Genomic DNA, 27,588 nt, shown 5'->3' with positions numbered 1-27,588 from the left:
TGTATACTCTCCTAGGATCAGAGTGTAGTACCTGTATACTCTCCTAGGATCAGCCGGGACATGATGACGGTGAAGATGGGCGCTGAACTCTTCACCGTCTCAGCGAAGGACACAGCCACGTTTTTCAGACTGACCAGGCCCAGGACCACAGCGGAGAACCTGACAAACAGGACAGAGAGACAGTCGAGAAGGACAACATCACACACCCCTAAATGCTTCCAATCAGGGGAGGAAATTAGGCCACTTTACTCGCCAAATGCGAGTATTTTTTACGTTTGGCGAGTAATTCATGAAGAGCACTCGCCAGTCTGGCGAGTACTAGTAATTACAAAACAAAACAAAAATATTCTGCAATCTGCTGATTCGCTCACTGGCACAAACCGAACTCTGACTCCCCCCTTGATTGCTCCCATTTGCGCCTCATAATAATCCAACCATAACCAATGAACATCATTGTTGTACAGATGCGCTCTAAGCTCCTCCAATGAACACTCATTTTCTAGAAGATGCCGCCCATCTAGGGGAAGTGGACAGATCACTGCGCGCGGACCTACAGACTCCTGCCACCGGCTTGACAACGTAGACAAACTTAGACAAAAACACATCAGTGGATGAAAATAATTGCATGTAGAGTCGTCGCTTTCGGATATCAGTGCGGTCTGACATGGGGGCGAACAACAGCATGCGACGAGTCTCCTTCGAGTCGGATGAGAATGACAAGTCAACCAGCATTAGCCGGCTAGCTACCTAGCATGTAACAAGCTACCATAACGCGCGTTCAACATAGTGGACTATACTGAGCGGCTTTGCTTAAATGCAGCCGAGTGACATTTTATTATTACCGGGTTTCCCCCCATATCACCACTCGCCCATATGCCCTTCACAACGGTGATGTTGTCATACTTGGCATTCAGAATACACCTGCTGAACCCCTAGTGTTGTCGATTCGGTTCCAATGTATTGTCATCTTACAGCACAAGTACAGTACAACCAGAATACATTTGGCATACAACCAGAGTGCAAATGTAACAAGTCAAGTTGTTTTATTTAGCTATTACATTACAGTGAAATGTTTGGTTCTTTCACTGCCCAACTCAGTCCAACCTAGACCAGCCCAACCCAGTCCAACCTAGTCCAGCCCAGCCCAGCATCTTTCACTGCCTAGTTCAGCCCAACCCAGTCCAGAATAGTTCCCTCTTTCATGTTAATATGTGATATCCTAATATTTTGAAGAGTAGAGACAGTGTGATTAATACATGTTGTATGCTAATATTGTGAAGAGTAGAGACTGTTATTAATGTTACGGTGTGATTTTTACTATGATTGAAAATCAATTTAGACGAAGACATACAAAGAAGTAATTATCACAATTAGCGATTTTTTTTGGCTGGTAAAAAATCAGTTTGTCTGGTAAAAAAAAATCAGATACTCGCCAGTTGGCTGGTAAGCCAAAAAGTTAGTTTCCTCCCCTGCTTCCAATGCAAACACATTGTGTTGGTTTTAGCAGTGGTGCAGTCGTAATATGGGCCAAGGCCAAACGCCACGTGCACTACCGCGCACGCGCATACACGGTGGTGTAGTGGTTAACACTGTCGCCTCACAGCAAGAAGGTCCAGGGTTCGATTCCCGCTTGGGGACCAGGTTTCCATGATGCCAGGTACCCAGGTGTGGTATCTCCCAGGCCTTTCTGTGTGGAGTTTGCATGTTCTCCCCGTGCTCGCAAGGGTTTCCCCCCCAATAAGATAAACCCAATGGAAAAACATGCACAACAACAGATCGCTAACGCTGTGGCGTCCTTGACGAAGACGGACAGGAGCACTTGGATTGGTCCCCTGGCGCGGCTCACGTTGACGCCTGTCTGCTCCCGGCTGCCCTTGGGGGGGAAGGACGACGGGATGGGTAATCGCAGAGACGAATCGCATCGGCGATTCTAAAGAGACAATGCATGCGTGTGTGTTCCGGTGTGTGTGCTAAAAAAAAAACTAACCGCTGTGTGTGTACCGCTAAAACATTGAGTGTCGTATACGCGGCCGGCACTTATCACCTAGACTTTGCATAATAATAGGATGCGCGCACTTCTGCCTCAGTGACGTAGCCTAAACGGCGTTTAACCGCGTTTGACCACCACTGCATGCCTGGGTTTTAGTGATTGTTTGCCTTTATTGACTAATGGAAGGGCTGCGATTCCTTGCTTTGTGCCAAAGCAGTAACACTTGCAACTCTGAGCCCAGACTCGTAAAACTGTGGACGTGTTATTGACCTTTATCTTTGAAAACTGAGGCAGTTTTCCAGACCCAGATCAACCAGAGCTACACTGCATCTTGGATCTGGCTCACTCATTTCTCACAAGGCTTGAGGGGTTTTCTGTGTTCACAATCATAATCACAAGAACTTAATAAAAAAAAAATTTATGGATTAATTAAGGACACTAGCAATTAGCCTGGTCCCGATTGGAGCAGTCTGTTGTATGAGTTCTGCCCTCCGCTCAGTGAGTCGTCAGTTTGTATCAGCAAACAGATCAACCACCACCACACTCCAGCTTGGGAGGACTAGCTCAACGGCTGAACACAGACATGCATGAAACCACCTGTGTAGCAGAAGACTGCCCTCATGAGGTCATGACCTACAAACAGCATGGTCATGGTGAAGACTTACCTCAAGAGGCCTACAAACAGCACGGTCATGGTGAAGACTGGCCTCATGAGGTCATGACCTACGAACAGCATGGTCATGATGGAGACTGGCCTCATGAGGCCTACAAACAGCATGGTCATGATGGAGACTTACCTCATGAGGCCTACAAACAGCATGGTCATGATGGAGACTGGCCTCATGAGGCCTACAAACAGCATGGTCATGATGGAGACTGGCCTCATGAGGCCTACAAACAGCATGGTCATGATGGAGACTTACCTCATGAGGCCTACAAACAGCATGATCATGATGGAGACTGGCCTCATGAGGCCTACAAACAGCATGGTCATGATGGAGACTTACCTCATGAGGCCTACAAACAGCATGGTCATGATGGAGACTGGCCTCATGAGGCCTACAAACAGCATGGTCATGATGAAGACTGGCCTCATGAGACCTACAAACAGCATGGTCATGATGGAGACTGGCCTCATGAGGCCTACAAACAGCATGGTCATGATGAAGACTTACCTCATGAGGCCTACAAACAGCATGGTCATGATGAAGACTTATCTCATGAGGCCTACAAACAGCATGGTCATGATGAAGACTTACCTCATGAGGCCTACAAACAGCATGGTCATGAATGATGGAGACTGGACTCATGAGGCCTACAAACAGCATGGTCATGATGGAGACTGGCCTCATGAGGCCTACAAACAGCATGGTAATGATGAAGACTTACCTCATGAGGCCTACAAACAGCATGGTCATGATGAAGTTGGGAGGGTACTCTGTCCTGGACTTGTGCTGGTACAGGCAGCAAGGCACAAACATCTTCAGGCCGCCTATGATGGTGGTCGAGAGCATTTGGATAGCGCCTGGAACCAACAGTGTTTTGGGACAGTTAGCAACTTATCTTATCCGAGTTATCAGCATAGAGATGATGACTCATCAGAAACACTCACAGCTTATCTCGTGTATTCAGGATACCGACCTCATGGTACACTAGACTAACGGACAACTAGAGAATTACTACACCTCGCTACACAGCTGCAGACTGCAACCATACTTTATGTAAATAGTCAATTAAGCAATTTACACCTTATGTCTCACATTCACACACCGATGGCAGAGGCAACCATGCAAGGTGCCAACCTGCTCATACGGAGCAGTTAGGGGTTAAAGGGGCACTTCACCAAAAAACAATGCTCATTTAATTTGCACATAATCACACACACATCCAAAAACCTGAAATATTTTTGCGCATTCATTTAGTTTGACAGTTATTGAGAGTAAATGAGTGTCAAAGCTGTAATTAACAACACAAGGATTCAATGTCCCCGATGACATCACTGGTGGCCACATTCAAACTAATTTACTCTCAATAAATGGCAAACTAAATGGATGTGTTTCAGAGTTTTTGGATGTCTGTGAGATTATGTGGAAAATAAATCAGCATTGTTTTTTTGGTGAAGAGCCCTTTTAAGCGTCTTGCTTAAGGACACTTGCTGCCAGAGAGGAGCCGGAATCAAACAGAGAACCTTCCGATTGCCAGACGACCACTCTAGCCACCGTCACCGCGCTGTGTATGTCATATTGCTAACACTAATGTACACAGCACACAGGCCTTCGTATCCCATCCTTACAGATAACACACGCATCCAACACAGCGGGCAAACAATGAAACAGTGTTCCCCCGCATACAGTAGATGGCAGTCCGCTATACTTATCAGACAGACCCTGCTCAAATACACTTCCCCAACTGATCCAGTGACACGTCAACTATCGCTTCTTAGCCACTCGACTGTGTATCTCATCCGCCCTGACCTGCTACGACCAGAAATATAATGTAGGAATAAAACCCATGAGAGTGTGTCTCTGTCCCCGGCAGGTGTGTGTGTCTCCGCCTCACCCAGCATGCTGGGCTCCCCCTCCAGCAGGGTCAGGATGTACTTGTTGAGGAACAGGGTGCAGAAGCTGAAGAAGTACCAGAGGCTCATGTAGGCCAGGGAGTGCGTGTTCCACACCCCCGACTCCGCCTCGATGACCGTGGTCTCCGTGAGCGTGATCTTCAGGACGTGTTCCCCCGGCAGGCTCTCGCTGCGGGCCAGCACCACTCTTTCAGGGCGGCTCCGGAACGGCGTCATCAGACGCCACAGGGAGTGTCTGTGCCCGCTGCCCGCCATGGCGTTTGCAGCCTGCGGACCCGCACGTGCACGGGGGGGGGGGTCCAACAGGCGCAAACGGAGGAGAGGGTGAAGGATGGGTGGGGTCCTGGGTAAGGGTCAGTCCATCTTCTGACTGGCTGAGAAGCCGGCAGGGTTTTCAGTAGGACTGTACTTTTACTCTCTCTGATGAAACATCTGAAAAGCAGCCAAAAGAAACTTACATGAATGAATGAATGAATGAAAACTTTATTTAACAGATTGCAGAATGGGTAACAATACAGTACGGCTCAATACACACAATTGTTAAGGGGATGCAGACCAGAGAAAGACGTTTGTCTTGTTTACATCAGGGTCCCCCATTTTCAATTCATAGTGGTGAATTGGTGTTTTGTCACTGAGAATTAGATTAGATTGAATCAAATGTATTGTCATTATACAGCACAAGTACAGTACAACGAAAAGTACTGAGAATCTGAGTAACATTCACCAAAACAAGGTGTCAGCCACAGTGGTTATCACTTTACAAACCTAACGTATCCTATTCATCATATTAGGATCCTGATTGACCAGGGAATTGATTTAGAATATATTTTAATTTGCCAACCTATAATAGCAGAGGCATCTAGATTGCAATGGGCCTGGTCTACAAGATACACTACATGACCAAGGTACCCTTGTACATGTCAAAATACTTCCCAAAGGTCAGTGAATACCACGATCACAACACCAGAGGGAGCTTCACAAATCATGTTAAACCCAGATTCGGCTCAAACAAGGGACTAAACACTTTTTCGCAATTATGCCACATCAATGTGGAACGCCCTACCCAAAGCTGTAAAGGAATGTGAATCACTACCCACTTTCAAAACCACTCTCAAAGAACACCTATGGGAGACTGCAATTCGAAAGTGGCCCCTGTAAATGTCCTAACCCAACCCCCTCCAATGTACAGTAAATGACCAAGTGTAGGAATGCGGTAATTATAGTGAAAACGGAGCCGTGTACCGATGCAAAAATACTATTTTATTACGCACTCTGTCACACAAACAACACTTTCATTCATCTTTCACTCGTCTCTCTTTAACTACGTCATCCGAAGCTCAGCCGAAGATGAAAGAAGGTCCTCCTTAGGTGCAGTACGGAGTCCCAGCATCACCCAAGGAAGTCTGTCGACCCAGCTGTCGCCCCGGAGATTGGCCTTGAGAGCAACTTTCATTGACCGGTGAAAGCGTTCACACAGGCCATTGGCCTGTGGATGGTAGGCCGTAGTGCGGTGGAGGGAGACACCCAACTGCTGGGTAATGGAAGTCCATAACGTGGAAGTGAATTGGGCCCCTCGGTCAGAGGAAAGGTCAGCGGGAACACCGAACCGGGCGACCCAGGTACTGATGAATGCGCGGGCCACGTCAGCTGTAGTAGTCGCAGTGAGTGGGACAGCCTGCGGCCAACGGGTGGTCCTGTCTACCATCGTCAGAAGGTGAGTGTACCCCCTGGAGGGAGGAAGGGGTCCCACCAGATCCACGTTGATGTGGTCAAAACGCCTCTCAGGGACATTGAACCGCTCCAACGGGGCCTTAACATGCTGATGGAACTTCGCGCGTTGGCATGGCATGCAGGTCTTGACCCAACCCCCAATGTCAACATTCATCCTGGGCCAGACGAATTTCGCTGCAATTAGGCGCTGTGATGGTTTCCTGCCCGGGTGCGAGAGGCCATGGACAGCCTCGAAAACTTGCCGTCTCCATGCACGTGGAACCACTGGCCTTGGCTGCGCCATAGATATATCACATAGCAGCGTCGTGCCATCATCAAAGAAGGGTACGTCCGCCAACCGGAGGCCAGTAACCGCCGTCCTGCATGCCTGGATGTCTGGGTCTGAAACCTGATCCGCAGCCATATGGGGCTTATGGGCGTAATCAATGCCCAGGTGGACAGCACCGATGGCGGCCCGAGAGAGGCAGTCAGCCACGGGGTTGTCCTTCCCCGCCACATGCCGGATGTCAGTGGTGAACTCAGAGATGAAAGCCAGATGGCGTTGTTGCCTGGCAGACCACGGTTCAGACACCTTCGCCATAGCAAAAATCAATGGTTTGTGGTCTACAAAAACAGTGAAAGGGCGAGCCTCCAGCAGGAAACGGAAATGTCTGACTGCCAAGTACAGGGCGAGGAGCTCACGGTCAAAGGTGCTGTACTTCTGTTCGCTGGAACGGAGTTGTCGGCTGAAGAACGCCAGGGGTTGCCAAATGCCCTTGACTAACTGCTCGTAAACTGCTCCAACGGCATAATCCGAGGCATCAGTTGTCAACGCCACGGGAGCCTCAGGCACGGGGTGCGTCAGCATGGTTGCGCTCGCAAGGGCCTCCTTGGTATCCGAGAACTCCTTTGACATGTCGTCGGACCAGGCGATGGCATGCTTGGGAGTCTTGCCCTTGAGAGCCCCATACAGGGGGCGCATTAGTTGGGCAGCCTGAGGGATGAACCGATGATAGAAATTCACCATCCCCCGGAACTCCTGCAAGGCCCTAAACATGGTAGGGCGTGGGAGCCGCAGCACCGCTTTCACCTTTACTGGTAATGGGACCGCCCAAGCAGTAGTGATGTGGTGGCCAAGGAAGTCCATGGCAGGCAGTCCAAACTGACACTTGCTGGGTTGATGATTAATCCATGCTAGGACTAGGGGTGGGACGATACATCGATCCAGATCGATACATCGATGTAATTATCAATGATCGAATCGGATCGATGCAATGTAATAAGATCGATTCATATCGATACTCTTATTTTGAAAATCCTGTGGCGAGTCTCATATCCGCCCAAGAACAACAGCAGTAGCTCCGTGTGTGTAGACGTTACAGCATAGCATTCTCCCTTTCTGTGTGTGTGTGTGTGTGCGCGCGCGTCTTTGGAAAGACCAGATGAGGTCAGAGGAGTTTGATGTTTAAATGTTATTTAAACATAAACAATATTGTAACTGAGGGGTACAATTCCCTGACTGTATTACTAGATATGATACTTACTACCACTACCTTTGTACTTAATATTCGGCCACCCAGTACACGGCATAAATATATTATCATGAACACTCTCACGTAGATGAAACGGATCCAACACAAATGTACGAATTAGAAACAGGTCTTTATTTCCTACACAGCGATGGTGTGTAGAATAAACACTTAATCACTTAATTACATTTATGAATTGAAATAGTATGCACTTTTATGGCAAGGAGTATTCGTCGGTATATCAATAGATAATGTCCAATCTCTGAAGGCGCAGGTGGCAAATATACGACCTGGAATAGTTAAGGAATACATTTACATTTACATTTACATTTAGTCATTTAGCTGACGCTTTTATCCAAAGCGACTTACAAGTTCTGTGCGACAAGACAGCAAGAAGGGTATAACTCTATCAGCTGAGTAACAATGTTCATCAAAGTGTTGCGTGTTACAGTGTAGGTTAGTTTATTAGGACAAGTGCATGACATTAAGGTTAGTCGGGGTTAGATTTTTTTTTTTTTTTTTTTATCATTTCAGATAATGGTTGAAGAAGTGAGTCTTTAGTCGACGGCGAAAGATTGGACGGGATTCGGCTGTCCTAACTGGGATGGGTAGTTCATTCCACCATTGTGGGGCAAGGACTGAGAATAGGCGGCTTCTCTTTGATGACCCTCCGGGAGCTTGGATAGGAGTAGATCTGAGGCGGCCAGAAGACGCAGAGCGTAGGGGTCTTGAGGGTGTGTAGTTAGAGACCATTGACCGGAGGTAGGCGGGAGCGGTTCCCTTTGCCGCACGGTATGCTAGGTCGAGGGCCTTGAAGCGGATACGTGCAGCAATGGGGAGCCAGTGCAGGTCCCTAAGAAGTGGGGTGACATGGGCTGACTTCGGTAGGTTTGAGATCAGGCGGGCCGCTGCATTTTGAATGAGTTGAAGAGGCTTGGTGGCAGTGGCCGGGAGGCCAGCTAGCAGTGCGTTGCAGTAGTCGAGGCGGGAGATGACTGTTGATTGGACGAGGAGTTGGGTGGCTTCTTTTGTCAGCAAGGGGCGTATCCTTCTGACGTTGCTCAGGAGGAATCTGCAGGTTCTGGTTGTCGCTGCGATGTGAGCAGAGAAGTTCAACTGGTCGTCGAGGACAACACCAAGGTTCTTGGCGGTCGGCGACGCGGTCACAGCTGCATTCTCGACTGTGATGGAGAGGTCGGTCAGGGGGGAGGATTTGGCCGGCAGGTGGAGCAATTCTGTTTTGCTTAGGTTCAGTTTGAGGTGGTTGGTCGTCATCCAGGCGGAGATGTCGGACAGACAGGCCGAGATCCGCTCAGAGACGTGGATATCTGAGGGAGGGAAGGAGAGGAAGAGTTGAGTATCATCGGCATAACAATGATATGAGAAGCCATGAGATGTGATAATGTTACCCAGTGATTTAGTGTAGAGGGAGAAGAGAAGGGGTCCTAGGACCGAGCCCTGGGGGACACCCGTCCGGAGGGGGCGGGTGGCCGACAGAGTCCCTCTCCATGACACTTGGTAGGAGCGGTCATTGAGGTATGATGTCAGCCATGTCAGCGCAGATCCAGCCACTCCCATTCCTGCGAGGGCCGCGAGGAGGATCTGATGGTTGACTGTGTCGAAGGCTGCAGATAGATCTAGGAGAATCAGGACAGAGGAGAGGCCTTTCGCTTTTGCTAAGTGAAGTGCCTCTGTGACCGCAATGAGGGCCGTTTCTGTGGAGTGGCCAGTCCGGAAGCCAGACTGATTGGGGTCTAGGAGGTCATTCTGTAAGAGATAAGCAGTAAGTTGGTTGGATACAGCACGTTCAAGTGTTTTAGAAAGGAAGGAGAGAAGAGAGACAGGGCGATAGTTGGCTATGACGGTGGGGTTCAGGGTTGGTTTTTTTATGAGGGGCGTGACTCTGGCTTGTTTTAGGGAGGTGGGGACCACCCCCGAGTTGAGTGAGGAGTTGATGGTTGCAGTTAGGAATGGGAGGATGTCCGGTGCTATGGTCTGGAGGAGTGGGGAGGGTAGCTGGTCCAGCTGGCATGTAGTCGGACGGTTCGACGTTACCAGTGTCAGGGTCTCGGCTTCTGTAATGGGAGAGAAAGATGACAGAGTGAAGGATGAGGTTCTCGATTCAGCGTTTGGAATGGGTGGGGGTTGGGAGAAGGAGCTGCGGATGTTCTCCACTTTTTCCTCAAAGAAGATCGCAAAGTCTTCGGCAGAAAAAGATGAGGGAGGAGGAGGTGGGGGGGGGGGGGGTGAGGAGGGAGGACATGGTAGCATGCAGTTTGCGAAGATTCTTGGCAGAGGCCTCGATCCTATGGTGAAAGAAAGAAGCTTTGGCATTAGTAATGGTTTTGGAGAATGTTAACAAGAGGTTGTGATATGTGTCGATGTCAGCAGTGAGGCGTGACTTTCTATACTTCCTCTCAGCCGCTCTCAGGACCTGCAGCAATGATACTTTAATGATTATAGGCTGGATACACTAGAGGGGGTTAATCCGGTCGCTTGTAAGCCGACAGGAGTAGGAGGGGGGGGGGGGGGGGTAGAATCCAGCTGCCTCGTCCGGCCAAGGGTATCCCAGGTGAACCCACTGTAGTGCCGTTCAATGCGCCGGCGATCCTTGGACCACAGATGAAAGCAGGTGGACTCTTTGTGGGCCGGCTCTCTCCGGTCCACGGGGGAGAGATGTGGAGAGACCTCGTCTTGCAGAGCGTCTCCTCACCTTGCGTCCTCTCCAGGGGGGGGGTTCCAACACACGGTAGTGTCGGGGGTCTTTATCCATAGAATAATCAAAGTATCCAAAGCATAATCCGTGCCTGGGAAGGCGGGCTGTCGTCGGTAGAATAATCCGGTATACAGGTCCACTCGCTCGTCGGCTCTGGGGCTCCTCGGGTGCAGCTTCACATAGGGTCAACCACTCTGGGTAAGCAGCCAGTTCTCAGCCCGAAACGATGGGGTACTGACTACGGTAGTATTCTCACCGCACGAAGCACTATATATTAACAGACTATTATTAGCTTAATAGACTACGTCCAACTCGACGATATAGTGCCAAATATGACTATTCAAATATTAATATACACGATGTCTCAATACCGATGGTAGGCCGAACTTGGCCTTACTCCCACACGTGGCATCGCGGGGAGGCTTTACGTCTGTGACTCTATTGGAGGGTAAGAAACTGGACTGAAAAGAAAGTCCTACTTTAGTAGCGCAGTATATATACGCACTATGAACAAATAGTCCCATTAGTGGTGCGGTAGCCAAATTCCTACGCGGAACTAGGACTTGTTCGTACATGTCGAGCGGTACGTTTGAACTGGGTCTGAGGGGTATGGCAGCCTGGCACCAAGGTCTCGACCAATAGTAGAATGGAGACTATTATGGGATGTTCAGTAGGCTAGAATAGATATTCAATGCATATTGTACAAGGAATATACAAGGGATATCAGGGAATATTAGAGAATATACAAATACAATTAAATATATATATATAAATAATATATATATTCGGTTTAATCTGGCCCTTCACAACAGCCACCCCCTGAATAGGTCCCAGACCTAATCAGTTAAACGGAGACAGATTAATCGCGTTGTCTATTTACACATAAGGGTTTGCTGTAGGGGTCAGTCAACTTCACAAAGTCATAGGGTTGTAGGGTCATGGTCATCATCGATTGTGTCTGGGAGTCGAGGCAGTTCTATGAGCCTTGCCACGGGACGGGTGTAAGTGCGACCCTGGACGAGCACTTCAGCTGCTCGGACCTTGCCGTCGGCACCGGTGATCACTTTGCTTACGCGGCCGGCCGGCCACATAGCTCTGGGCAGTGATTGATCAATAATCATGACGACTGTTCCTTCTGTCAAATTGTCTCTCTCCTTTACCCACTTCTGGCGGGTCTGTAGAGACGGTAGGTAGTGCAGTAGGAAACTGTTCCAAAACTTGTCGGCTAATACTTGGCTGTACCTCCACATTCGTCGGCCGTTCGCTTCTTCAGGCCGGTACATTGTCTGGGGTAATGTGGGATCTAGCCGCCCCATCAGGAGTGTGTTGGGGGTAACTGGGTCGATATCCGCCACATCACTGGAGACATATCCGAGGGGCTTCGAGTTAAGTACTCCCTCAATCTCCGTGAGGACTGTCATTAGGACTTCTTCCGCCACAGTCTGGGCCCCAAGTACTGCGTACAGGGCTGTCTTTATGGAGCGCACTTCTCGTTCCCAAGTGCCACCGAAGTGGGGTGCGTTTGGGGGGTTGAATTGGAAATCAACCTGTGCTGGAGCGAGGTGGGTCTTAAGTTCTGGGCCCATAGCTTGGAAGCTCTCTCTCAGCTCTCTTTCGCCGCCTTTAAAGTTTGTCCCATGATCGGACAATAGGGTAGACGGTCTTCCTTTCCGTGATATGAATCTACGGAAGGCCATAAGGAATGAGTCTGTGCTCATGGTCGGGAGAAGCTCGATGTGTATCGCTCTGGTGGTCATGCATTTGAATACAATACCCCACCGCTTCTCGGTTCCTCTTCCTTTCTTTATGTGCAGCGGGCCAAAGCAGTCCATACCCGTTGAGTGGAATGGCTTGTCACCGATTCGGAGGCGACATGGAGGAAGGTCAGCCATCCTTGGTATGCTGGGCTGCGCGCGCCACTTGCGGCAGTCTAGACATGTTCGTTGGAAGCGTCGTACCGCCTCTCTTCCTTGTAGGATCCAGTAACGACGTCTGATTTCCGCGAAGACTCTTTCTGCTCCTGCGTGATGTACATCCTCATCGTATTTCTTTATAATCAGCTCTGTGACCTTGTGTCGGCTGTTCAATACGATCGGGTATTTAATGTCATCCGGTAGATTGGGGGCTCTGCGTAGGCGACCACCCACTCTGATGAGGGTGTGAGCGTCGCTCTCGGGGGCCAGGTGAATTAATCTGCTGTCGGATGGGACGGGCTTTCCTCCCTGTAGACAGGCCAATTCATCGGGGAACGAGTCTCTCTGGGCTCGCTGCAGTAGAAGCAATTCTGCTTCCTCGTAGTTAGCTGCTGACATATCAGCGGGGGACTTGCACTCCGGGTGGTACCGCAGGAATGTTCTTTGTTGTGCACTCTCTATGGACGTGCAATCGTTTATGTTAGGGTCGGTGGAGGCTACGGTGCTCAATCCACAGAACACAGACTTCTTAATTTCCACCTCCTCTGGACTTGCTTCCCTCGGGATAGGCATGGGCCACTGTCCTTCCGGGAGTCTTAGGAATGCGGGGCCGTCACTGTAGACATTGCGACGGGTGAGGTCATCCAGGGGCATCCCCCGGGTGATGACGTCAGCTGGGTTCTGTTTTGTATCAACGTAGCGCCACTCTGTTTCTCCGGTTAACTCTTCGGTTAAGTCTTGAATCTCGGTGACTCTGACTCCCACGAAGACTTTGTACTTGCGTGAGTCCGATTTGATCCAGGCGAGTACCGTCGTGGAATCTGACCACAGGATTGTTCTAGACACCGGTATGGTGAGCTCACGTTGGATGAGCGTGGCTAGGTGCGCTCCGGCTAGGGCTGCGCAGAGCTCTAGACGTGGGATAGATTGTTGCTTGCGTGGGGCTATTCTCGAGCGGGCGAGGACAAATGCTGTGTAGATCTCTCCCCCCTGGTCTTGGGCCCGCAAGTAGGCTACTGATCCGTATGCGACCTCTGAGGCGTCACTGAAGACGTGTAAGTCCATTTTACATGTCTCTGGCCTCACCTTGGGTGGGAAGTAGCTTCGGCGCATATTAACGCCTGGGAGTGAGTGGAGCTCCATCTCCCACTCTCTCCAGGTGGATGCAAGGTGTGCGGGAATGGGGTCGTCCCAGCCCTGGTCCTTGTCCCACAATGCTCGTACAATCATTTTTGCCCTGGTGGTGTACGGTAGAATACATCCTAGCGGGTCATATTGTCGGGCGAGTGTTGTGTACACACTCCGTCTGGTGGTCGGCGCCGCCGCCGGCCTTCCCTGCTCCGTAGTCAGGGGCTTGTGTCTGTAGTGAAGCGAATCTGTTTTGAATCGCCACACCAATCCCAGGGTCATCTCCTGGGCTTCTCCCGGGATTGTAGCCATCCAGGTCTCGCTGCTGGCTGCCTTGTCCTCGGAGGAGAGGCTGCGCAGTACTTGCGGATCGCTGCTGGCCCACTGCCTGAGATCAAAGCCGCCTTTGATCAATGAGGCGCGGAGTTTAATCAGGAGAGCCTCGGCTTCTTCCTGGGTTGAAAGGCTTTGTAGACAGTTGTCTACGTAGAAGCTGTTCTTTACGCTGTGTCGGACCTCTTCGTCCGCTGCTGGGTCCTCTGCTACATGTTTCTGTAGTGCAAATGTCGCACAGCAGGGGCTGCACGTCGTTCCGAAGGGGAGGACTTCCCATTGGTAGATGGCTGGGTGCTCATCTCCTGGCTTCTCTCTCCATAGGAACCGTAACAGGGGCTTGTCCGCCTCTACTAATCTCACCTGCAGGAACATTCCTTTAATGTCCCCGCTGATGGCCACCTTTTCCTGGCGGAAGCGGAGTAGAACGCAGAGTAGGGAGGGGCCGAGTGTGGGACCGGGCAGTAACTCTTTATTCAGATTTTGGGATCCGATCTGGTAGCTGCAGTTAAATACTATGCGGTCTTTACCGTTGTGATGGACCTTGTGGTGGGGCACGTACCACGATTCAGTGGTCTGGTCAGCCTCTTTAATGTCCATCTTTGTGACGTGTCCCGCTGTGATGAGCTTCTCAATCTCAGCGCGGTATACACTCTCTTGGGCGGGGTTCTTGGCTAAGCGCCGCTCCGTGTTCAGCAGGTACCGTTCTATGGCGTCTGTCTTGGCGTGGAAAGTAGGCATTCCTTCTCGCCGCAGGAGTGGCGTGGCGTATCTCAACACGCCGTTGACCGGGACTCTCTTGGTCCCTGTCTCGAGGAGGTGAATGGCGTAAATGTCATCTTTAGAGCGAATGTCTTTCTTTCCATTCTTAAAGGGCATTTGTTCCAAGCTCCATAGCCGCTCTACGTGTTGCAGGAGTGCGGTTTCTCCCTCTGTGACTCGGGAGTGGAGACATCTAGTGGCTGTACTTCGGTTGAGAGATTTGGCGAGCGGGCCTTGGAGAGTCCATCCCAAACGGGTCTCGACTGCTGCAGGACAGCCTCGGGGTCCGGTATGAACCCGGTCTATCGGGACAATGAGGTCTGCATGGTCGGAGCCTATCAACAGGGTCGGCATAGCATTGTCTATGAGCGGGATCGGTAACTTGCGCAGATGTGCATATTTCTCCATCAGCTTGGCGACGGGGTATGTGTACCGCGACAGTCCTATTTCTTGGCTGGTGAAAGCGTCTGCAATCTGGTACCGTCGCTCAGGCTGGCCGCTTGCTGCGATAGAGAATGAGACATTCTCGCCCTTTATCGTCTTCAAATCTCGTCTTATTGTCCGAATTGTCATTTGGGTTTCGCTTCCCCGCAGCCCTAGCTGGGCCGCAGCGGAGGCGAGCAGCAGGGTCTTCTCTGACCCGTCATCGAGGACGGCGTAAGTGTCCAGGACTTTATTCTGGTAGCTTAGTGTCACACGCACTACTTTTAGGAGTACTCGGGCTCCACTGCTGCTGGCGGGATCGATGTACATGACGCTCGCTTTGCGGCTGGATGGTGCAGGTGAAGGGCGCCGTCTGTTACTGTCGTGAAGTATGTCCAGATGGGCTCCATCGCACTTGGTGCACCTTTTCTTTAAGCGGCATTCGGCTGCCATGTGTGAGCGCGCACAGCGAAAACAGCGCTTGTTGGACTTTATCCATTGACCTGCTTCCTCCGCGTTCAGCTTGGGGAAGGAGTCACATTGCGCTAGCCAGTGTTCTTTCTCACAGTAGGGGCACACTATCTTCCACTTCTCCGTTCTGGAGGGGGTACTGTGGCTCCTGCTGCTCGGTACTGACTCCGATTGGTGCATCACAGTCACCGATCTTCTTCCATCATTTAGTCGTCTGGTTCCTTCTCTGGAGCCAGGGGTGCTCCGTCCGAATGTATCTAGCCGTAGGCTGCTGACTTCTCTCGCCAGGAAGTCTGCTAGATCGAGGAGGTTCGGTTCGGGGCCATTCGGGTCTCTGTGGTCCCTCTGCCGCCTAAAGCGCTCCTGACGAGCGGGCGGCAGCTTCTCCAGGATCCTTTCCACATTTGAGTTGGCGTAAAGTTCATACTTCCCCTTCTCTCTTTGCGCTCCCAACATCCCTACCAGGGACTGCACTCTGATGGACAGGTCGTCCAGTGCTCGATTGTCTATTGCTGGGGGTAAGCGGTCGATGTGTCGGATCTCCTGGATCACGTAATCCCATATGCGCCCATACCTCTGGTCCAATGCTACCAGCGCTGCTGTGTATGGGGTGGTGGAAGTCGCGTAGGCGAGCGCTATATTATGTGCGCGGGGCACCTTTAAGTGCTGCAGTAGGATGGCGTATTTGTGGCGTTCATCCAATACATCCACCAACATGGTCTCCAGACACATGCGGAGTTCTGTATACTGGGCCCGGTTCTCTTGGGTGAAGTCGGGTACCATAGGCGTGCCAATGTATGACGCTGACTGTGGATACATCGGCGAGCGTTGGGGGAGAGGCCTCCTAGGCGAGTCTCCTCCCGCTCCTTGGTATGGGCTGGTACCGGCAGTGTACCATGGCCCGCTTGTCCAGGTGCTGTTCCTCGGTGCGGGTCGTGCGTCGTGCTCACCCGTGTATAGAGTCGGGGGTCTGTAGCGCAGCTCCGCGGGAGTATAGCCTGGGCTGTACCGGACCTCCTGGTCCGGTAGAGTACTGTGCTGTCTTCGGGCGCGGTTCTCCTCCTCTTCCTCTTCGTCTTCAGTTAGGTCATCCAGTGCTTGTAGTCTCTGGTTTAGCCTCTCCACAGGATATGCTGCTCCTTCCCGGTTGCTAGGTCTCGCTTGGACTGGTGGGGGGAGGTGGTCTGTGGGGGGTATAGACCTCGTCTGTTGGTCAAGTTCAGGGTTGTTTACTCGGCTAGGGGATGCCGCCCTGGAGGTGTGTCTAGACGAGTTCCTGGAGCCTCTGGCGGAGGGAGAGGGTGTTGTCCGTCTGATCAGCTGTTCTATTAGTTGCGCTTGCTGTCTGTCGCGCTCTGCGTCCCGTAGAGCACCAGCAGCTGCTCGCTGGCTGTCTGCTCGGTCTCGGGCCACATTCTCTTCCATCTGAATGCGTCTTATTTCCAGGCGTATGTGCTCTTCTTCGCTCCGTTGCTGTAGCTGCAATCGATCGCGTTCACCCTGGAGTCTATCGCGTTCAGTAGAGGCTTTCAGGCTGACGAGGAATGCCTGCTGTAGGGTCCTCTCTGCCTCGCTGGGAGAAGGCGGTTGTATAGGGGAGCCTTCCCTCGGGGTACTCCTTGCGGAGCCTTGGAGCTCTATCTCCACGGTGCTCTCCCAGTCTTCTTCCGTGCCGAGTTCTCTCTCGGTAGCGTTGTATTCCTCCCGGGACTCATCGGGGACTACTTCTTCAGTACTGGCGGGGTGTGAAGTCATGTCTGGTTCCCACTGGTCCCCACCGTGAACTTGGTCAGTTACATTAGAGCCCGTAGGGGCCTCTATGGTCGGGGTAGTCTGGGCGTTGGGGTTAGACATACTTTTACTTTCTAGTTTTACCGCGTTTACTGTTAGTAGAAGACTAGGTTGTTGACTGACAGCGTAAGCCTCTAAGTACTGAGGGAGCCGTCGTTCGCGCTGCGGGCGTTGGTTAGGAGGATCGTTTCGTGGAGTGTTCATCATAGGCCATTTCAATATTAATAACACTATATTAATATTACACTAATTACCATCCGGCTCGAAGGACCAATTGTAACTGAGGGGTACAATTCCCTGACTGTATTACTAGATATGATACTTACTACCACTACCTTTGTACTTAATATTCGGCCACCCAGTACACGGCATAAATATATTATCATGAACACTCTCACGTAGATGAAACGGATCCAACACAAATGTACGAATTAGAAACAGGTCTTTATTTCCTACACAGCGATGGTGTGTAGAATAAACACTTAATCACATTTATGAATTGAAATAGTATGCACTTTTATGGCAAGGAGTATTCGTCGGTATATCAATAGATAATGTCCAATCTCTGAAGGCGCAGGTGGCAAATATACGACCTGGAATAGTTAAGGAATAACAGCAATGATACTTTAATGATTATAGGCTGGATACACTAGAGGGGGTTAATCCGGTCGCTTGTAAGCCGACAGGAGTAGGAGGGGGGGGGGGGGGTAGAATCCAGCTGCCTCGTCCGGCCAAGGGTATCCCAGGTGAACCCACTGTAGTGCCGTTCAATGCGCCGGCGATCCTTGGACCACAGATGAAAGCAGGTGGACTCTTTGTGGGCCGGCTCTCTCCGGTCCACGGGGGAGAGATGTGGAGAGACCTCGTCTTGCAGAGAGTCTCCTCACCTTGCGTCCTCTCCAGGGGGGGGGTTCCAACACACGGTAGTGTCGGGGGTCTTTATCCATAGAATAATCAAAGTATCCAAAGCATAATCCGTGCCTGAGAAGGCGGGCTGTCGTCGGTAGAATAATCCGGTATACAGGTCCACTCGCTCGTCGGCTCTGGGGCTCCTCGGGTGCAGCTTCACATAGGGTCAACCACCCTGGGTAAGCAGCCAGTTCTCTGCCCGAAACGATGGGGTACTGACTACGGTAGTATTCTCACCGCACGAAGCACTATATATTAACAGACTATTATTAGCTTAATAGACTACGTCCAACTCGACGATATAGTGCCAAATATTAATATACACGATGTCTCAATACCGATGGTAGGCCGAACTTGGCCTTACTCCCACACGTGGCATCGCGGGGAGGCTTTACGTCTGTGACTCTATTGGAGGGTAAGAAACTGGACTGAAAAGAAAGTCCTACTTTAGTAGCGCAGTATATATACGCACTATGAACAAATAGTCCCATTAGTGGTGCGGTAGCCAAATTCCTACGCGGAACTAGGACTTGTTCGTACATGTCGAGCGGTACGTTTGAACTGGGTCTGAGGGGTATGGCAGCCTGGCACCAAGGTCTCGACCAATAGTAGAATGGAGACTATTATGGGATGTTCAGTAGGCTAGAATAGATATTCAATGCATATTGTACAAGGAATATACAAGGGATATCAGGGAATATTAGAGAATATACAAATACAATTAAATATATATATATAAATAATATATATATTCGGTTTAATCTGGCCCTTCACAACAAATATAATACATAATAAATGTAGGCCTATACATGATCATGCAACATCAACAAATTGTTGTAGGAACGGTTTGGGAGAGGGAGGTAGGGAGGGGTTTTAGGTTGTGAGTTTTGAGTTCCAAAAAATGGAGCTTAAAGTTTAAAGCTCAATATATCAAAACGTGGCACTTTACAGTGAACAGGAGGTCTATTTGTATTAAAAACAATAGATTGATTTTCCTTTAAATGTCTGGAAGAGCTCAAAAATACAAATGTCAAATGATATTTTCGTTACAGTTTTTTAGTTGATCTAAATGTTACTGATTGTGTTAAATGGGCGTATGATATCATCTCATATCGATTGCAGGCACCTGAATCTAATCTAATCGTATTGTATCGTGAGAGACTTTGTGATATCGGCAAATATCGTATCGTTGTCCAAAGAATCGATATCGTATCGTATCATGATGAAACTGGTGATTCCCACCCCTAGCTAGGACTGGGCGATATGGCCAAAAACGTTATCGCGATAAAATTGGACGGGCTATTAATGGACTTGTTTTGCTGCTGCGAATGTCTCGAGTTGATGTCGTCATCAGTCCGCGCACGTTAGCAGTTAGCCAGAGCAAGCGGTGTATTCCATGACAATGTACTAAATATGACCCTAAAATACTCTGTTCCGCCCCAATACATTGCAACGACGTCCACCGTATACCCCACACTACTATAACCGTGGCCTCAGAATTCATGCCACACACCCACTCGGCGCGTAAACTATAAAATAGCGCCGTGCAAGCTAATTATCCTAGCCAGCCTTGTTTCCAATGCACTAAATATGACCCTAAAATACTCTGTTCCGCCCCAATACATTGCAACGACGTCCACCGTATACCCCACACTACTATAACCGTGGCCTCAGAATTCACGCCACACACCCACTCGGCACGTAAACTATAAAATAGCGCCGTGCAAGCTAATTATCCTAGCCAGCCTAGTTTCCAATGCACTAAATATGACCCTAAAATACTCTGTTTCGCCCCAATACATTGCAACGACGTCCACCGTATACCCCACACTACTATAACCGTGGCCTCAGAATTCATGCCACACACCCACTCGGCACGTAAACTATAAAATAGCGCCGTGCAAGCTAATTATCCTAGTCAGCCTTGTTTACTACTTGAGTCCTACCTCTCTACCGCGTCTCCTTCCGCTGTCGGCCATCTCCTTCACTGATTGGTTGTTAGTGCGTGTGCTCATATCCAAGCTTGGAAAATCGATATATCGAAACTTTGCGACCACGTTTCATGTTTATTTAGAGGAAATAATTTATCGCGATAGTTATCGTTATCGTTTTATCGCCCAGCCCTAATCCATGCTCTCTGAGGCGACTGAAGAGGAGCCAGAGGTGTGTTAGGTGTTCTGCCTTGGACGTGCTGGCTACCAGGATATCGTCTAGGTAGACGAACACGAAAGACAGGTTGCGCAGCATGGCGTCCATTAACCTCTGAAAGGTCCGAGCAGCATTTGAGGCCAAAAGGCATCCTCAGAAATTCAAAGAGTCCGAATGGGGTTATAACTGCCGTCTTGGGGATGTCCCGAGGGCTAACCGGCACCTGGTGGTATCCTCTCACCAGATCCACCTTCGAAAAAACAGACGCGCCAGCTAGGTGGGCTGAAAAATCTTGTATGTGTGGAACTGGGTAACGATCAGGTGTAGTGGCGTCATTAAGGCGCCGGTAGTCGCCACACGGACGCCAGCCGCCGTTAGCCTTTGGAACGAGATGGAGAGGCGAGACCCAAGGACTGTCGGAACGACGAACAATGCCAGTGCCTCCATGGAGGCAAACTCATTCTTAGCGATGGTGAGCTTGTGTGGGTCGAGACGACGAGCCCTAGCATGTACTGGTGGGCCTTCCGTGGAGATGTAATGAACGACTCCATGCTTAGTGGCTGCGGACGAGAAGGTGGGTGTTGTGATGTCCAAGAACTCCAACAGGAGGCGGGAGAAATCATCAGTGGGCGCGACGGCGCTGGACAGTGTCATTGTGGCCGTGTCACTGCGCTCACATGCCAAGGAGCCAAACGTCTCAGCATTGACGAGCCGGTGATTCCCCACGTCTACCAAGAGACTGTTGGCGCAGAGAAAGTCAGCGCCTAGGAGGGGAGTGGACACCTTGGCCAACACAAAATCCCAGGTGAAACGCTGGTCAGCAAAACATAATGCCACGGTGCGTTTGCCAAATGTAGGGATCGCACTGCCATTGGCAGCTTCAAGGGCGGGGCCCCGTCTCGCTGAGTGGAAATCCTGAGTGGACGCCGGCAACACGCTCACCTGGGCACCCGTGTCACATAAAAAACGGCGGCCGGAGAGTGAGTCGGTGACGTACAGCAAGCCTGCAGGATGGCCAACACTCAAGTCAAGTCAAGAGTTTTATTTGTCACGGCATATGAGTATACAATGAAATGCGGGTGGTCTTGCCCGCAACGATGTGCATAATACAATAGTAATGACATATAATAGAATCCAATAGAACGGCATTGTGCAATAAAACAAGTAAACAGAGTAGGGCATATCGGTATATGTACATAAGTTATTTACAGAGCATGGTAGGACATGCTAGGTCCTGTGGTAGTGCAATACACTGTTAGCTACGGATGAGGCACTGGGTCTTTCTGTACATGCTATTTTATACAATCTCAAGTTATACTATACTATTCTTAAAGTGACCTTTCCTTAGTGGCCATAAGTGTGGGCGTGTGCAGCATGAGTGTGTGCTTGCTCATGTTAAAGTGGCTGCTAGTGTGTGAGCGTGTACAGTGTGTGTGTCGTGTGTGTGCTCATGTGTGCTTGTGTGTGGAGAGTTCAGTGTTCAAGGCTCTGATGGCCTGGGGGAAGAAGCTGAGCCGAAGTCTCTCTGTCCTAGTAGCTGGTGTTCGCAGGCGTCTGCCTGACTTCAGCAGCATGAACAGGCTGTTGTTGGGATGGTGAGGGTCTTTCATTATTCTGCAGGCTCTGGATTTGCACCTCTTGTTGTATAGAACCTGCAGGGGTGGTAGTGCAATACCCGTGGTACACTCGGCTGAGCGCACCACTCTCTGTAGGGCCTTCTTGTCCTGTGCCGTGCTGTTTCCATACCAGTGATGTTTCCAGTCAAGATGCTATCTACAGCTCCGGAGTAGAAGGACTGGAGTATCTTCCCAGATACTCTGAACTTCCTTAACTGTCTCAGATGGTAGAGGCACTGCTTCGCCTTTTTTACGACTGAGTCTATGTGTGTTGTCCATGTCAGATCCTCTGAGATGTGGACCCCCAGGTACTTAAAGCTGCTCACCCTGTCCACGGTAGCCCCGTTTATCCTCAGTGGTGTGTGTGTCTCCTGCTGTCCTCTCCTATAATCCACAATCAGCTCCTTGGTTTTACCAATGTTCAGGAGCAGGCTGTTGTCCTGGCACCAGCGTTCCAGTACCTCAACCTCCTCCCGGTAGGCCTTCTCGTCGTTGTCCGAGATCAGCCCCACCACCACTGTGTCGTCCGCAAACTTCACTATGGAGTTGGAGCTGAACTTGGCCACACAGTCATGTGTGTATAGTGAGTACAGCAGGGGGCTCAGAACACAGCCCTGGGGGGACCCGATGCTCAGTGTGATGGTGTTGGAGGTCTGACCCCCCACCCTGACCGCCTGGGGCCTTTCACTCAGAAAGTCCAGTATCCATGTTGAACGCTGAGCTGTAGTCAATGAACAACAGTCTTACATAGCCCCCCTTCTGACGGTCTAGGTGAGAGAGGGTGCTGTGCAGTACTTGGGAGACCGCATCGTCAGTGGACCTGTTTGGCCTGTATGCAAATTGCATAGGGTCCATATCACTGGGGAGGGAGGCACAAATGTGATCCTTGACCAGCCTCTCGAAACATTTCATGGCCACAGAGGTGAGTGCCACCGGTCTGTAGTCATTGAGCGCTGTTGGGGAGGGTTTCTTTGGTACCGGGATAATGGTAGACATCTTGAAGCAGGCAGGGACCACTGACTCCTCCAGGGATCGATTAAATATGGTGGTGAACACAGGGGCTAGCTGGTTAGCACAGGAGTATGCGTCCTGTTATTCCATCTGGGCCAGCAGCCTTTCTGGTGTTCACCTGCATAAATGCTCTTCTCACACGTGTACCGTCAATGAGAGAGCGTCCCCGCCCCCCCGCGGATGCCCCCCCCCCCCTCCACAACAGCCGGCGTGCCAGTGACGTCACTAGCCGTTGAGCTAGCGGCGCCGCTGTTTGCACCGCGCGTAGAAGGTGTTGAGCTGGTCCGCGAGGGAGGCATCGTCGCTCCTCATTGAGGGGGCGCTGACTTTGTAGTCAGTTATCGTCCTCAGTCCCCGCCATAAGCCTCTTGTGCCATTGTGCCGCCATCTTGTCAGCATACGTCTTTTTCGCAAGTTTAACAGCCTTGCGCAGAGTGTAGACTGTTGTCTTGTACTCTTCCATGTTTCTGTCTCTCTGCCCAGGTTGTAGGCAGTGGTGCGAGTTTTCAGAGCTGCTCTGATAGTACTGTCCACCCACGGCTTCTAGTTCGGGAAGACCCTCGCCTTCTTTGTGGGGACGATACTATCAGAAAGTGTTGTTATGAGTGACAGCCAGTGCGTTTCCCGACCCACTGTAGTTACATGGTGGCAGACACTTCTTAGCTTTGTTCCCAAACTTTGCGTGGTAAAAACACAACCCTGACGGCCTCACCCGGCGGGGCATAGCCGCGCCAGAGATAGAGAGTGGTTGGAACTAGGGATGTCCGATATTATCGGCCGATATCGGCAGTAAAATGTGATATCGGAAAATATCGGTATCGGTTTAAAAAAAGAAAAAAACAATAACAATATTTGTTATATATATATCCAGTGAAATGATTAGTTACCTGAAATTATTCCGTTTTTTGGGGTGGGAAACCCTGCATATATCGGTATCGGTTGATATCGGTATCGGAAATTAAGAGTTGGACAATATCGGAATATCGGTATCGGTAAAAAAGCCAATATCGAGCATCCCTAGTTGGAACCCCTGCTCATCAATGGTGTAGGCTGATGCTGCCAAACACCTCTTCCCAGCTGAGAAAAATACATCCGCTTCTCTAGCTAGCTGACGAAAGTCAGTTTTGATGGAATTAGCCATAGGTTAACGAATATAGTCTGGCAGCTGTTGCAGGAAAAGCTCTTTAAATAGAAAACATGGCCCATGGTCACCCAGCAAAGCTAACATGTGGTCCATCAGTTCAGAGGGCTTTGAGTCACCCAGTCCGGGTAGAGAGAGAAGCTGGCGAGCACGGTCAGATTCAGACAGACCGAAAGCCTCTTTAAGCCGAAAGCCTCTTTAAGGTGTGTTTTTATAGTAACATATTTGTCATGTGTAGGTGGGTTTTCCAGCAAACTCACCACTCTCGCCGCAGTTGAGTTCGTAAGGGCTGCTACCACATAGTAGTACTTGGTGGCATCCGCGGTAATATCCCTGAGAGCGAATTGGGCTTCAGCTTGCGCAAACCAAGCGTTGGCACTCTGCTCCCAAAACTCGGGCAGCTTGAGTGAAACAGCGTTCAAAGATCTGCAATCTGCGTTCTGTTGTTCAGTTGACATGTTCGATATAATCTCCGAAATACGTCCAAGAGAAAACCAGGGTCACCAATGTAGGAATGCGGTAATGATAGCAAAAACGGAGCCGTGTTCCGATGCAAAAATAAAATTTTATTACGCACTCTACTGTCGCACAAACAACACTTTCATTCATCTTTCACTCGTCTCTCTTTAACTACGTCATCCCCCGCTAAGGGTTACAGGAATTGTAACTGAGGGGTACAATTCCCTGACTGTATTAATCAAGTATTGGTATCATTAAACCACTACCGTCTTATGTACATTACTGGCCATACAGTACACAAGTATATTAGATTAGAACACTTCCACAATGAAACGGTTTCCACACAAATACTCGTTTAGAATATTTATTACATCAAAGGATACAAATATACTTTATATTGAATGCGCTTATAAGGCAAAGAATGTGCGTAGGCAAGTCAATACTGGATATTAGGAATTATCTAGGGAATAATGGTAGGGGAGTTACTACCGGTTGTAAGCCAGCAGGGGGAGGCAATGCTCTATGCAAGTCAATGGTTCCACAGGGAGCTTCAATAGGCACCTGGAGACGGTATATTGCTCCCTGGCTCAGCGGGGAAAGGCAGCTGGTCCCAGTGTGCGTGCCGCACAGATGAAGCCGTGGAGTCTCTGCTCCGACAGAGACGGGCTCGAGTGATGTCCTCACGGGCATGTGTAGATCCCACAGCAGTGGGTGTAGACGGTTCTCTGCTCCAGCAGCCACAGTCAAAGCAATGAAGAATAATAATCCTGCCGGAAAAGGCTCTGCAATCACCGGTGTAAATCCTCCGTGGCGCAGTGGTCCACAGTTGAACTTGACGTTACTATCTTATTAGCACGCGGCAATAAGTGCTCTATGTAGACACACAATTACCCACTTCACGTGGTCTTTGACTCGTAATGAAGGCTTACTAATAAATAGCGAACGATACGTTGAACAAACGTAGTAGGATAACACGACTCTATTTGAGGCAATACGAGCCCTACTCTACCGCACGTTGCATAGTGGGGAGACGTCACTTGGGTAACCGAACTGAACTCGAACTGGAAAGGAACTGAAAAGGGAAGTTCTGTATTCGCCGCGCCATATTTATATGTACAGGGAATAATCAAGTGCCAGCCTGCTCACTGTCTCGTAGCCCTGGGCAGAAGCGGGCATGTACAGACATGTTATGTCGGTAGCTTTCAAGTCGGCTCTAGGGGGTAAGTCACTGGCGCCTGGTAGCACGCCATCCAATAGGAGAACGAAATATTATGGGCTGGACTAAAGGGACATTCCGTGTATATGTACAAAGAATACAAGGGATATCAAACGATATACAAATATTATGCAATATATGTCAATCAATAAATACATATATTCGGTTTAATCTGACCCTTTGTAACAGGAATGAATGAATGAATGAATGAATGAAAACTTTATTTAACAGATTGCGGAATGGGTACAATACAGTACGGCTCAATACACACAATTGTTAAGGGGATGCAGACCAGAGAAAGACTTTTGTCTTGTTTACATCAGGGTCCCCCATTTTCAATTCATAGTGTCATATAGCATTCATAGCACAGAACTAAACCAGTGCCATCAGAGCACCTTCTTTTTCCCCATTGTGTTGCTCTTAACGGTGATACACTCCTGCAGGAGATGTAGTAAACACCACAATAGGCTAGAATGCCGTGAATTATGTCCCAGTAGCCACTACACAACGTATGGTTGTCAATATTCCAATGACAACCACCTACCCAACCTCCCCCAATGTACAGTTTTTACGTCAAATTTATATACTCTCTTTTCTGGACTCTTTTTGTATCACAAACAGTACTGTATTTGCAAATCTGGTATGTCATAAATGTATAGATGTAGCAGTACTGTCTATCTGTATGTCATGTATGTCATATGTCATATATGTCCTGATGAATTGAAAATGGGGGACCCTGATGTAAACAAGACGAAAGTCTTTCTCTGGTCTGCATCCCCTTAACAATTGTGTGTATTGAGCTGTACTGTATTGTACCCATTCTGCAATCTGTTAATAAAGTTTTCAATCAATCAATCAATTGCTGGCTAGTAAGCTAACGTTAGCTAGCATCACAAAAAAATCTAAGTCAGTAACGGAAGTAAGATGCTAAATGTTGTTATTAACTATTAACGTTACCAAACATCACCCTGCAAAATAGCTAACGTTGGACTAGTCTATCGAACAAATGACTCAACCTGTCTTGTTAGCAAACGTCAATCCCTACAGGAACGAGAGGAAGTAACGTTAGCACAAACATAACAAGTTAGCTTTTTGGTTCAGAGGGCGAGAGAGTTATATGGGCTTAACGTATGCTAAATGAAACCAAAACAAAGGAACTAACCAGCTGTGTTAGCTATCCACATTTCATAATAAAAATTTAAAAAAATACATACAACGAGAGAAGAGAGTGAGACGCACAAGGCACCCTTACCGACACCGACACACAAGTCTGCCACCCCACGGGCTGTCATCGGAGCTCCCGGTGTCGCTAGACTGGTAGCTCCTGTACATGTTGATAGAACATGTAGCTAAACTAACGCCGCTAACTATCTAGATTATAGAATCTCTACGACGTGGAGCATTGTCGCCCCCTGGTGGCGAATATGAGGGTTTGATTGATTGAATTGATTGAAAAGTTTATTAACAGATTGCAGAATGGGTACAGTACAGCTCAATACATACAATTGTTAAGGGAATGCAGACCAGAGAAAGACTTTCGTCTTGTTTACATCAGGGTCCCCCATTTTCAATTCATCATAACATATATGACACACACGACATACAGATTGACAGGGGTCGATTGATTGATTGAAAACTGTATTAACAGATTGCAGATTGGGTACAATACAGTACAGCTCAATACACACAGAGAAAGACCCCCATTTGTCCCCCATTTTCAATTCATACAACCAAACTTTGGTCC

The 27,588-nt window shown here is 49.4% G+C and overlaps 1 protein-coding gene across 3 annotated transcripts in view; it reads right to left on the bottom strand.

The window, feature by feature from the left end:
- The window catches only part of LOC311243693 (solute carrier family 35 member E2A), a 68,706-nt gene extending 41,552 nt beyond the window's left edge, over nucleotides 1–27,154 (bottom strand). For 2 of the 3 annotated variants that reach the window (XM_084333014.1, XM_084333012.1), the window contains exons 1-4: nucleotides 27,097–27,154; nucleotides 4,550–5,000; nucleotides 3,380–3,515; nucleotides 32–159 (exon numbers count right to left, since the gene is read on the bottom strand). In XM_084333014.1, coding sequence (XP_084189140.1) covers nucleotides 32–159; nucleotides 3,380–3,515; nucleotides 4,550–4,823 — 538 coding nt within the window. In that variant the 5' untranslated portion in view covers nucleotides 4,824–5,000; nucleotides 27,097–27,154. Of the gene's footprint in view, nucleotides 1–31; nucleotides 160–3,379; nucleotides 3,516–4,549; nucleotides 5,001–27,083 lie in introns of all 3 variants that reach the window. The other variant, XM_084333013.1, reaches the window with a different exon arrangement.
- Nucleotides 27,155–27,588: the final 434 nt, after the last annotated feature.

The sequence above is a fragment of the Notolepis coatsorum genome (assembly GCF_963971535.1).
Source record: "Notolepis coatsorum genome assembly, chromosome: 17".
Taxonomy (NCBI): Eukaryota; Metazoa; Chordata; class Actinopteri; order Aulopiformes; family Paralepididae; genus Notolepis; species Notolepis coatsorum.
This window is presented reverse-complemented; position numbering and strand designations above follow the sequence as displayed.